The sequence below is a fragment of the Pocillopora verrucosa genome, chromosome 2 (genome assembly GCF_036669915.1).
Source record: "Pocillopora verrucosa isolate sample1 chromosome 2, ASM3666991v2, whole genome shotgun sequence".
Lineage (NCBI taxonomy): Eukaryota > Metazoa > Cnidaria > Anthozoa > Scleractinia > Pocilloporidae > Pocillopora > Pocillopora verrucosa.
In genome coordinates, this window is record NC_089313.1 from 2651390 (window position 1) to 2664325 (window position 12936).

Genomic DNA, 12936 nt, shown 5'->3' on the forward strand with positions numbered 1-12936 from the left:
CTACGTTGTATAAGAATAACTGCAGATTGCGCAAAAAACATGGCGGTCAACGAAGCGTGTTCCCAGATGCGTTATTTTTGTATAGCAATTACCTTACTTTTGGTATCGATATCTGTTCATATAGATGGTAAGTGTTATAAATATTGAGTTGTCGTCAGAGCTTTACAAATGCAGCGTTCTCAAAAGAAACATTGCATCAGAACTTATCCTTTCAGATCCTCCCCAGCTTCGAGGAGCCACAGCGGAAGCACGCACGTTTCCACAACTTGTGAGAGACACAAAAGGAAAAAGGAAGAGATTATTTTGTTGGAAAAGGGTTGAAACACACTTGATATTTCCCCTTTTTTAGGAAAAAAAAAGAGATATTGAACACAAAAGGGTTAATTAATTTACCAAGGACTAGTATTGTGTTCTTATATGGCCTAACCTACTTTTTCGGCAGCACATTCTCCGATTGATCCAAGTATTGTTCGGAAGCCTAACTGGCAAGATCGTCTTATTACTTGGTGGATGTCAGTGAGAGTGTCCATAGGAACTCTGATCCTCGGGGGATTAGGTTTGACTTGGTTGATAATCAAGATCACAGGCAAAGAAAAACACAGGGATGAATATTTACGTTGGAAAGCCAGGCAGGAGAAGGTTTGATAAATTTGTTATTAAGTTTCAGTGTATCCATCCTTCCTCCCTTTTTGAATTTCTCTTATCCTTCCTCTTTCTTTTCTCGAAATCTTTCGTTAGAGAGAGAGAGTTACATAATTATTAACTTGTGAATCCAGAAAGAGATTTAACTCTCTGACCCCTAAGAGTGACTTTAATTTCTCCTTAAAATATCTCCCTGAATCACACATCAAAGTTATGAGAACATAGGAAATGATCAGTAATCAAAGAAATTCTTGATTGTTATACAAATTCTCCTTGTCTGCAAATGTATGAAGAATATGCATAATGATGTTAGGGTGTAAAGGGTTAAATCATGACTGGGAGTTGTTCTGTGACTCTGTGTATATTATTAAATGAATATTTTATTATGTGCAAAAGCATTTGGCTTAAAAGGGCCTTTTTTTCTGGCAGGAAAATAAAAAAGTTTTGAAATCTCCAACTGATGAGACAGAAACTACAGTGTCAAAGGATTTGAAAATATTCTTTGGAACACAGACTGGAAAGGCTCAGGTACATCAGCAGGAGCTGTATTTGCCTATTAATTGTTAAATCATTATTATTGTGATGTATGCATTGAGCTGTTACGAGGATAGGGTATCAGACAGATAATATTTTTAATCTTGCAGGTTAGCTCTAAAAATTATTTAGTTCATGGCCAGTGAAAACTTGAAGCATATTCAACTTTTAGCTATGTATTACTAAGTGAAATACTGTGGCCAAGTGAAAATTGCTGTGTTTAGTTTTGAATCTGTTTGGCAGAAAAACTACATGTGTTTAGTACCCTACTGATTCACCTCACTGAAGATAAGCTCTGACTCAGACTTTGGGCTAACTGGAGCTAAAAAGTAAAGTGATTGCCAAATGATTGAACAGTTGGATATGGAACCTTTTTTTAAAGAAGATTTTGAAGCGATTCAGTGATCATAAAAATTATTTTAATTCCAGAATCTTGCAGAGTTAATACAGTCTGAAGCACAAGAAAGTGGGTTGAGAGCTGAACTTGTGGATTTAAAGAATTATGAACCAGAGGACAATCTTTCTGAAGAGGTATCTCCAAATTTCACTTTTTTTTAATTTCTTTATATCCAGGTAGCATGCAAATAAATTTCACTTTAACCCTTTAACTCCCAGAATTGATTAACATGAAACTTCTCCCTACAATATCATGCATAGCTCAGCAAACAAGTAATGAGAATATTAAAACTTATTAGGTAGAAGCTGGTGTCTTGATCCAGCACCAAGTTCTCTCAACTAATTTACAAGGAAATGTGTAGCAGCTAGAGGGGAGAATTAACAATCAAATTTTGGGAGTTAAAGGGTTAAAAATATTGGAAAATTCTAAGTTTTTGGTTTATCACCGGATTAGTTTTTATCTGAATCACGGAAAGTTTATTGGAAGAGAAATGTGGTTCTTAAAGGGTTAACTTTTCTTGTGCTCTGTATCTAAATGAATGTGAAAAACAGGGCAGTGGTTTGTCAGGCACTTGCCAGAAAGTGACCAGTATCAGTTGTGTGAGCCAAAGGAAGGAGAGTGTTCAGGTCACTTGCAGTCCCATACAATTGGGATCTACTTTGCCCACTAATCAAGGGAGATCTAGGGAATTTTGAGTTGGGGGTTGAAATATTTCAAGACTAGTATGTAAATTCTAGATACTCATTCTTTGCAACACTTTTGGTGTTGGACAAGCACTAATAAAAACCACATATAGGAGAGCAGGGTCTGGACCCTACTCGACCATCCCTCTGTAATCACAACTGATAAATTTTACTGTATGTTTCAAGTGAATCTTATTTTCAATTCTCTACTCCACAGACAGCAACTTGTGTATTTATTGTTAGCACCTATGTGGATGGAAAGCCTCCAGAAAGTGTTCAGTGGTTTTACAAATGGCTAGAGGAGGCTGCCAATGATTTTCGTGTGCAGAAATCCCTCCTGCAAGGTTTAAACTATGCTGTGTTTGGCCTTGGTAATTCACTCTATGAAGACAAGTTTAACTTGGTAAATAAGTCTAATAAGTTATAAGTTAGTAAAACTTGGATTAAAAAAAATTGTGATAAATGGTTATAAGGTTGTATGATTATTTTTTGAAATGAGTACCTAGCAATAACTATATTAGATCTCTGTTATCATGCATCCTTGATTGGGCATTTACCCTTTTACTTCCAAGATCTCATCAGTAATTCTCCCTACTGTTTGCCAAACAATACCTATGATGTTAATTTGGAGAATTTGATGTTAGATCAACTGATAATCCCTTTTTGATAGTTTTCTTTAGTCCAATCATTTTCATGCCTGATGTAATATTTGATATTGTTAGAAGAAATTCTGTCTTGGTCACTCATGGGAGTTAAAGTTTTAATGCCTTTGAAATAAATTAGTATTCACTTTCAAAGGTTACATTTGACATTTCTGGATCTGATTTATGTACCCATCAATGTGACTAGAACAAACAGTTAAGTGACCTGTATTGTGACATGCTCATATTCAAACATTCTCTTTTTGTAATGTGTCAGGTTGGGAAAAGAGTTGATAAATGGCTGGAGTTGCTTTGCGCAAGACGTGTCTTTCCTTTTGGAATTGGAGATGAAAATGTAGCCAACAGCAAACATGGAGGTATGGAGTTGTCGAAACAATCAATTTAAAGTAATGGGTTAGATAGGTAAAGTAAGTTTTAGGTCATTTTTTGCAATTTCTGAAACATGAGGGTAGAGTTTGTTGTGTTAACAAGGAGGATAATTCTGAAAGGAATGATGAAATTTTCAGCAACAGAAGCTGACAGAACTTTTAAATCAAGAACAGAAGCAATCAACAGAGTGAACAGAAAATTATTTGGGTTGTCAAATGTGTCCCTGAAAGCTGAATTTCTTGACACTCTTGGTACAATGTATCTTTGGTAAGTTTATTGTTTTGACACAATTCTGGTACCTATTGGTATTTGCCAGATAACAGGAAATTTCTGTAGAGGGTCATACCATACATTTCAGTTTTAATTTTTTCCTTTGCTTTCAGGCACAGAGGAGGATTTCAAATTCTGGAGAACAGATTTCTTGTCCTTCATAAAAGGTGCAAGTGGAAAATCAAAGGGAAATATATGTCAGAGTTCCAGAGGATCAAACTCTCAAGTTGATGAAACCTGTTGTCAGAGTGATGAAGGTCCTCAGGAAAATGAGGGTCAAGATGATGAGGTAACATGTGAAAGAAAGAAAAAGACACATAAACATAATATTAATTTAAGTTAGTCTGGTCTAATAAATTTGAAAGGGAACTAGTGTTATTACACAATTACTGGGGACTCAAAAGATTTCATTGTGGTCCACAAATTAAAATCGAATCAACTGTAACATTTATTTAACCCTTTGATCCCTTAGAGTGACCAGCATCTAATTTCTCCTTACATTATCACCCCTGAATCAGACTATAAGGTCAGGAGATTAAAGGAAATGATGATCACAATCTTAACATTGATTGATTATTAAACAAATTCTCCTTGTCAGCACCTTAGGAAATGTATAGAAAACAGTATGAAGAATTCTGCATACTGATTTTAGGGTGTAAAGGGTTAAGAGGCAAACCAGTTGGGTTTTTTCAAACCGCCAAGGAGTTGTATTTGGGATTACGGAGAAAAAAAATTGATCTGGTGGTCAGTGCTGTCAGTGTTATCAAGTGGGTGAAAACCTCATGGACACCTTGTCAAATAACTACATTTTATTACAGATTAAAGATTAAAAAGGTTCTGTTTTTGGAAATGTCTTTGTCATTTATTTAGTTGCTGGGTGATCCATGTTTTCTTGTTTCCTTTGTCAAGGTTCTGTATGAAAGCACAAGCGAGGAGTCTGCAGGTGAAGGTGAAGAAGAGAGCAATTCTGGCCTGGTAGATTTAGAAGACCTGGGTCCTATGATGGATAAAATGAAAAAAGATAAGGTAAGAATATTTTGATAAACATAGCACTCTATTTGAAGTGAGTTGGAGCATAGCTCCAAGCACTTGCAACCACAAATTGATAGTTCTGTCTGTGAGATTATTGCAGGACTATTATTTGATACAGGACTTTGCACAGGCTCAATTCCAGTTTGATTTAATGTAATTTTTAATCATGCAAGTGTTTCACACCATCAAAGGATTGTCTTTTTTGTACGCTTGAATGATATAAATGCATCAGAAAGCACACAGAACTGCACATAGACTATGCGACTCCTTGGCAACAAAACTCACAGACAACGCTCGAGGTTCTGAGATGGTATCTGGTGGTAATGTCATCAGTATCTAACTTAAACAGCATTTACATGTACATAGACAATCAAGACCAAATCATGTACAAATGAGTGTTTCAAATAATGTTCTGAGAGTAAACAATAGTTTCTTTTCCTCATTTGGTCCATTTGTAGTCACAGTTTCTGTAATCATTTTGTTTAATGTTAATCAATGCAGGAAGAAAAAGGAGTCACAGGCGTGAAAAGCTCAAAGAGAGTTGTAGGTATGTTAATTGTGTAGTCATTAATAACACGCGGTATTTGTTTTCCAAATGTTAAGTTTGTGATTCGTTTTTAAATATTATTTCAAGACGAACGTGATTTGTACAAAGTACGGTTGTACTTTGTTTTAAGCTCTCTAATGGTCCGGAAGCTATTAATTGAAACTGTATTTGAAAGTATAATCTTTCTTGAACATGACATTTTGGATTTGGTGAATGTTGGCGTTTCTCAGCTCGCGGGAAGATTTGGGACGATTCGGGGAGAGGTTTGTCATGGGTCTGGCACTAATAATGAGCTCGTGTTCCTAGGCAGTCCCAGAATCCAGAGCTTTAGCAGAGAGAGAAGTGTGCTGACCTTCTGGTCACCCCTTAAATTAAGGAGACTGAATTGCTTCCATGTTTCTTTGCTGAAGGTAGCAAGAAAAAGGTTAAGACAGAACCCAAAGAGATGATAACACCCGCACTGGAGAAAGCCCTGACAAAACAAGGTACTAAATGGTGATTATAGTAACTGTCATTTGTTGTTTTCGATGATAGTCCTAAGAATGAGGGTATGAAAGCTTTTATTGGAATGGGCGCTACCCATTGTCAATGCTTGTAAAGTTTTTTATTACTAACCGTGTTCGAGGTTTGTAAAGTCATTTATGGACCGAGGTTTTTCTACTCTTGAGTTATGGCCCAAGTGCGGAGCGCGCGGGCCGTGATTCCGAGCGGATAAGACTCGGCCTGTAACTTACAATACGGACCTCGAACTCGGTTAGTAAGGGGTATTTATTATGTGACCTGTGATTGAAAAACATTTAACAAAAATCCCTGTTTAAAGATCGTATGCGTTAGCGTGAATAGGGACGGAAAATCCCATGCGGCCCTGCGGGATACGAGCTGAGTAATAAGAGAAAAAGCACCAGCGGTAGTCACATGATATGATGCTTTTTGACTGAGTGTAATCGAGCCGGACTGGAAAATATTCAGCTCTCTTTCATGGCATGCAGTTTGTAGGCTAGATCAATATATTTCCATCAAAGACAACCTAAGTTTTTTTTTTATACTGGGAATTCAAGTACCGTGATTAGCCAGTGCTAGGCCCTCGGTCTGTAGCGGCGAACGAATGAGCGGGCGAGAGAAATCAGTGGAACCTGAATGCCTGGAACAAGTTAGGATCTCATCGAAAGGTTGCTTTGCCAGTTTTTACTATAGCTCCAGCTCTCCTTGATTTCAGGAAATCAAATCTCAATCACTCTTTCTTAAGCTTGTTTCCTCGTTTCCGGTTATTTCCTAGGTTACCGTCTGATCGGTTCTCACTCCGGAGTCAAACTATGCAGATGGACAAAGGTATCTAGAATTGATGTTATTCCACTTTCAAACGAGTTAGATACTTTTCATGCGTAGTGTATTGTGTCTGTCGTTATCACGCCAAGTCACATAACCTCGTTTTCAGTTTTGCACCTCTTTCTACATCAGCCATCAGTCAAGTCAAATGATATTCCATTCTTATCACTTCTTCCTTTGAAGGACGCACTTTAGGCCGACACGTCGGTATTGTTAACTCTTAAGTGTTATGCGCATTTTTATTCACTAGAACGTATTCATTTGTCATTACGAATCCACCTGGTTACAGGTCAAATTTGACAACCTTCCATTGAAGCCGAAAAATTCAGAGAGAAATTTTTCACAGTGAACCCAACTGTTAATATGTCCTCTCAGCTCTTTATTGCATACTGGGGTTTAACTCTGCAACTCTCTTTACCCGCTTTGTTACGACCTCGTTTGCATGACACTATCACGTGGTACATACATGAGTGCCAGGTTCGACTCAGTGACACTTGTGTTTTGTTCGCAGTCAATGTTAAGAGGTCGTGGTGGTTGCTACAAACATACCTTTTATGGTATAGAGAGTCATCGTTGTATGGAAACAACACCAAGCTTAGCTTGTGCTAATAAGTGCGTGTTTTGTTGGAGGTCAGTGTTATTGACTTGAAGAGTCCATGCTATTTGTGAGGATGTAGTGTACAGGGGGAAAAAACCATTTCTCTACAAGTGTCACTTCTCAGTCAGAGTGATTTTAGATTGAGTGCCTCTGTTTTGCTTTACCACGCACTTTGATTGGTTTAAAAATTTCTCGTCACCCTCTTAACCAATCAGATGAAAAGTAAAACCGATCGCAACTTGGTCACACGCGTTTTCCCGCGCTTCAGGTAGTTTGCTTGTTTTTACGCTGGGTTATCACCGACTCCTTGAGATACTTTTCCTTTGTTTAGATTGATGTTGTGATAAATTTGGTTTTGCGACACTCAATCACAAATCTGATTTCCTCTTTGGTGTTTTATTTTGGGCGGCGTCGGTAATCTTTTGTGAAAATGCGAGATACTTTCATCTCAGTTAAGTTCGAAAATCTTTGGAACTGTTTGAAAGATCAAGGATACCAGGTCTGAAGATTTTGGTTTACTTAAAAATGCATGCTCGAACGTTTTTTAAGGAAAAGTACGTTCCTGAAACTAAACAATTTCTGACCGCGCCATTAAAAAATATTCGTGAAAGTTTGAAACTTTTTACCGTGTCTCCAGAACCCATCGGGTAACTTGACTTTCCGTCATTGTTTTCAAATATGCTAATAATTCGACCACAGACGTAGCCATTTTGAATAATGCTTGGCAGCCTGGCCGCTTACACGTGACATCATAGTCTTCTCTTTTATTTTTTTCTCCCCTTCAGGCATCACACAAATCCTGTTGGAACAGAATGGAAATGGAAGATGGACGATCCTGACACGATTGTGAATGGCGCCATGGAGAATCACCGCAACATGATCAAACAGTTCAGAGGTTAGTTGCATTAGTGACAGGTCAGGACCTTTTGAGTTTGTTTCTGATTCGTCATTCTATTTTAATGCACTTTTAGGTGTTCCTGGCGTGAAACCTGAGAGATTCGAAGAAGGAATGAAGATAAGACATTGTGCTCTTTCTCTTGTTGGTACGTAATTTTTCGTAACTTTAAACTTTTGGTAATTTTTACTCAAGCTTGGTAACACCCTGTAAATGTGTGCTTTTTCGTTCTGTCCAAGGTGAACCTATCATGTATCCAAGAATAAACGAACTCGTCAGGATTCTGCACGGACATGATATCTCATCTTTTCTCGTGACGAACGCACAGTTTCCTGACGCTATAAGGTGGGTCCAAAACGATTTTTACCTTTCCCCCCCCCCCCCCCCTCCATCTCTTTGGTTACTCTGTGCAACATGGTTCTTGCACGTTAACGAATGAATAAGTAGTTTCAGTCTCGTAATGAATTATCTAGCCTATTATGAAGTCTTTTTAAAACATTTCCTAAGCATTTAGATTAAATCGAAACAGTTGATTTGTCAGTAAACTACCACCGGATCTGTGATTTAGAGCAGTATTATATTTTACAGCGGGGGTCCCACCGAGAGAAAAAACTGAGTGGTTCTACGTTTTGAGCTATAGTATGTTGATGATTCATTATAAGAAACTGGTTATTCACATTTCAACCGGAAAGCAAAAAAGAGGATCGATGAGCTTAACGCCTTCAAGTTTATCTCCTCCTTAAAATAACGAAGCTTCGTCAGCGCACAAATGCATATGTGAAACCAGAACGAGTTATTTGGAGGACACGTTTAGGTATTTTAGAGCGCATTGTGTACCTCTCCATTTTCAATACTGCTATAATCTTCAGATTAATCATTTGTCACTCACGAAGGTCGAATATATTACCGTATTTATTCGAAATAACGCCCAACCTCAATTTAGCACCCACTGCTCTCAAGGTGAGCGCTTAGGACGCTTAATCGAAGAAATGTAGTATTCCTGTGTGCGGCTAGTGTTTGTCGTCCTTCTATGGTGGGTAGTTTGGTGTTTTGTTACGGCTATGAGTGAGGAAGGATTGAGCAAAGTTGTCGACAACATCAATGTAAGAGAGATTTCTTTTTCTTCTCAGGAACCTCATTCCAGTGACTCAGTTGTATGTCAGTGTGGATGCCAGCACTAAAGAAAGCCTCAAGAAAATCGACCGACCCTTGTTTAGAGATTTCTGGCCTCGGTTTTTGGACAGCCTTAAGGCTCTGTCAGAAAAGGTTTGAAGAGGCTTTCATCTCCGTTTTTTGCTTTGTGTCAAAATGTTGTGATTATATTAGTGGCGCTGTTCTAGTTGTCTTGTACATGAAAACCAACTCACCCGACCAGTTTGAATCGCACCTTGAGGAGATTGCTGTTGTACCAATTTGTGTTTTGTTTTACGTGTCTCTGTTACGTCAAACTCATTGGATAACCTTTGAAGTTATCGTGAATATTCGTAGCGTCCTCTGATTGGATGGTGGTATCCGGAGCCTCTTCGGTTTCGTTAGTCGTTGCTTTCTTAAGCTTCGGAACTATCGAGCTCTTTTTTCGTGTAACTGGAAATAATATATATAAGTGAAAGTTACCAGTTCTTAATGTGTTTTTAATTTCAGGGTCAGAGAACTGTGTACCGTCTCACACTGGTTAAATCCTGGAACAATGAAGAAATCAAAAACTATGCCGACTTGGTATCTATTGGCAAACCAGACTTCATTGAAGTTAAGGTACTGTTACGTTTCTTTGTTTCCTTACGAAACATCATTGTGCGCTGAAGAATTTACTTATAAAACAGATATAAACAATGTCTCCCAATGCTCTGTGTCGCCTAAAAGTTGGCTTTTGAACTGTCACACATTCTCTCCTTAGATGATGTGTTATTAGAATCTGGATCGTGAGATCTCGGGTTGAGCCTTGGCCGAGTCACAATGCTAAACAGTTTGCTCCCCCCATGCCCCCCCCCTCTCTCTCTCTCTCTCCACGTCGGAGTGTACATTGATACCAACAGACTGTCACGGAAACCTGACTTAAATCTGGGGTAGACTGAAATATATCGCATCTCATCTAGGGGGAGTAACGATAAGTAAATATACCTCAGTCCCGGGAAAACGAATACGCTCCCTTCAGGAGTGATATTGTACGGAGATATTAGATGCTAACCACTCTGAGGGTTCAAAGGGTCAACTGCTATGACAGCATTGTGGCTGTGTTCCTTTGTAGCTCACTCGGGAGTATTGAACCACTTGTCCTTGGGTGATTTATATAGAATATTATGTTTATTCTGTGTTTCTCGTTTCTTCCTCAGGGTGTAACCTATTGTGGGGAATCTAAAGCATCCACCCTAACGATGCAGAATGTACCATGGCATGAAGAGGTAATGTTGTTAAAACTTTTAACTCTTCCTACTAATTCTGACTCATTTGATTAGGCTGGTTTTAATAATTTGGATTGTTGTCCATTGAATTTTAACTGTCTTTGTCCGCTTATCCTGTTACATTTACATTGATTTAGTTTCAGTGGAGAATTTGCTTGTCCTTCTTCATCGACTGAGTCATTTTTTACATTGTTCCAATTTGTTATCATTTTCTCCTCAGGTCATTGGGTTTGTTCAGAAGCTAACAGATTTACTTCCTGGCTATGAGATCGCCTGTGAACATGAACATTCCAACTGTCTTCTTATTTGCCACAAGAAGGTGAGAGTTGAAAATGGAACTTGTTTTTGACGTTTCCTCACAAACTGGTCGAACATATCGAACAAACAAATCCCTTAGTTTGTACTGAAAATGACAGATATGGCAGCGCCAGTACACACGCTGAGCGAGGCTTTAAAATCGAGAGAGAAAGATATGAAAAAGAACTTGGGTACTAGGATCATCGACGCACTTTTATTGGTGTTTTGCTGTCTTTTTTCTCACCTGACAAAAGGAAAAATTTTCGAACACTCATGGTGGGGCCTGTAGATTTCCTTATTGCTACTTTGGGTTTTATTTTTTTATTATTTTTTGTACTCTTAGTTTAAGAAAGAAGATGGATGGTACACATGGATTGATTACCCCACTTTCCACCGTCTGGTAAGGGCTGAAATATTCTTCACCAATACTGTTTAATTTTCACAACCATCATCTTGTTTGATGAAGGTAATGCTTTGCTTAAAGTGAATATTACATCCATGGTTTAAGCCCATAACATACAACTATCGTTAGAACAAGTCGTAAAGCGTTTTTGGTGGCCATTACTTTTGTATCCCCAATGGGGGACCATTAATCATTTCTTCGGAGCGGATTATCTTTACGCATGGCCGTCATATCATCTTGCATGGCTTTGCACCCTGATTCTTCTCACTGTTTTTTATACACTTCTTGTGGTACTGACAAGGAACGTTTGTTAAACAAGGGCTTCTCTAGGGGCGATCACGCGCGGATTTAGGGGAGGGGTGCAAGGGGTACGCACCCCTCCCCCCCCATGACCTTTGGCTTTCTAATATGACTAGTATTCTGCGGAAAAAGAAAAAAACTACGTGGTTTATTGGTGTAGAAGTAAAACAAGCAGCAATTCTCATTATGTGATTGCCCAGTCCTACGTCTTTTTCCTCGTTGTTCTCTTTAAAAGCTGGTTTATGTCATTCTTTAGTGGTTTGCCCCCTACTGAGAAAAATCCTGAATCCACCCCGCCATCATCGATTAAAGTGTAGCATCAATTTATTTCCTGGTGCATTGTTTGTGTAGATGCAGCGTTATGAAGAGAGCAACGGAACCGAAAACTTTACAGCACTGGACTACATGGCTAAGACACCTGAATGGGCCTTGATGGGCCATGAACAGAGAGGGTTCGATCCAGAGGAAACTCGGTGGCATCGCAAGAAGAAGAAGGACATTAGTGGCTGTTAAACATTTCCGATTGACGAATTTGTGTGTACTTACCTTTGCTGTTGGGTTAGTCCGCTCTATGCGGTCCGAAAGAGTGACGTATTTCAAGTATGAAGTGGAGGAGAGGTTTCGATTTCATTTTTGGAGTGCGTGACTTTTTGGGAACATGATGGCAACATTTTCGAGGAGCAAACTGGAGGATTACATTAATGTAGCTTATAACTGGACATTTAAGCCCAAGAAAACCATTTGAAGAAACGTTTTATCGTAAGTCTTCAGCACCTTTAGCTAGTTGGTTATATTATTAACTGTGCGTAATGTTGATAGACGCAATCTGAGTATGAAATGCGTGTAAATTACGCAGAGAAAATAAAACGGAACCCGTCAAATTCGTGTACTGAGGTTATAGTGTGTGAACTAAGACAAAACGACATATATGACGGCTTGAAATTCCAGTCTACAGTGCCGTAAGTAAAAGAAGCGTCTAACAATGTTGAATTACGAATATCGTCAGAGATTGACGATAGGAAATTTTTTCCTTGGCGCGCATCAGTCTATCATAATTGCGTAAATTTGCTTCGAGCCAAATTTAAGCGATAAAGTATAACTCTCCTCTTGCGATGAATATTCTTTATATGTTGTAAAAATATTGAAAATGATAAATAAATAAAAACAAAATAGAACAAAATAATATAGAAGATAAACCCAAGACCAAATAGATATGCTCAGTTCCTCATATTAATTGCGCTTCCTGAAAAAAAAAGCGATGAAATTAAGTTTACATAATCGGCGTCTAGCCTCTCGAACTATAAATCACGATTCTGGTGCTTGAACTGTGCATGTTAGCTTAAACGCGAGGATAACACATGTAAATAGAGCGCATATGCCTGCATAACAAGAAAACTCGCTTTAAAAAATACGTGTAAGCATGTTTTGCTTTGCAATATTAATTGATTCCCCACGCAATCTTCTTTATTCTTCCTGATGTTTTCAAAGAAGAAAATATCAAGAATACGGGACTGGCAGTTCTAGTTTACAGTTAATGAAGCGAGGGTTTCATTGGGTACACCATAAAATATCATAAGGCTGA

General features: G+C 38.4%; 1 protein-coding gene across 1 annotated transcript; it reads left to right on the forward strand.

Moving 5' to 3' along the window:
• The first annotated feature begins 18 nt into the window (after positions 1–18).
• On the forward strand, positions 19–12531 carry LOC131770967 (S-adenosyl-L-methionine-dependent tRNA 4-demethylwyosine synthase TYW1-like). The gene is made up of 21 exons (XM_059086708.2): positions 19–127; positions 443–639; positions 1072–1170; positions 1606–1707; positions 2474–2659; positions 3175–3274; positions 3671–3846; positions 4467–4583; positions 5091–5136; positions 5547–5621; positions 6413–6465; positions 6974–7092; positions 7846–7955; positions 8032–8103; positions 8195–8300; positions 9086–9221; positions 9597–9707; positions 10286–10354; positions 10575–10673; positions 10995–11051; positions 11706–12531. Exons 1-21 carry the CDS (start codon positions 40–42, stop codon positions 11865–11867), a joined length of 2280 nt encoding a protein of 759 aa, XP_058942691.2. The 5' UTR covers positions 19–39; the 3' UTR covers positions 11868–12531.
• The last annotated feature ends 405 nt before the right edge of the window (positions 12532–12936 follow it).

Coding starts and splice junctions, on each gene's coding strand:
- LOC131770967 (XM_059086708.2), top strand. CDS start 40: ATGGCGGTCAACGAAGCGTGTTCCCAGATGCGTTATTTTTGTATAGCA. Junction 8,301..9,085: donor CAGTTTCCTGACGCTATAAG/GTGGGTCCAAAA, acceptor TTTTCTTCTCAG/GAACCTCATTCCAGTGACTC. Junction 10,355..10,574: donor ATGTACCATGGCATGAAGAG/GTAATGTTGTTA, acceptor TTTTCTCCTCAG/GTCATTGGGTTTGTTCAGAA.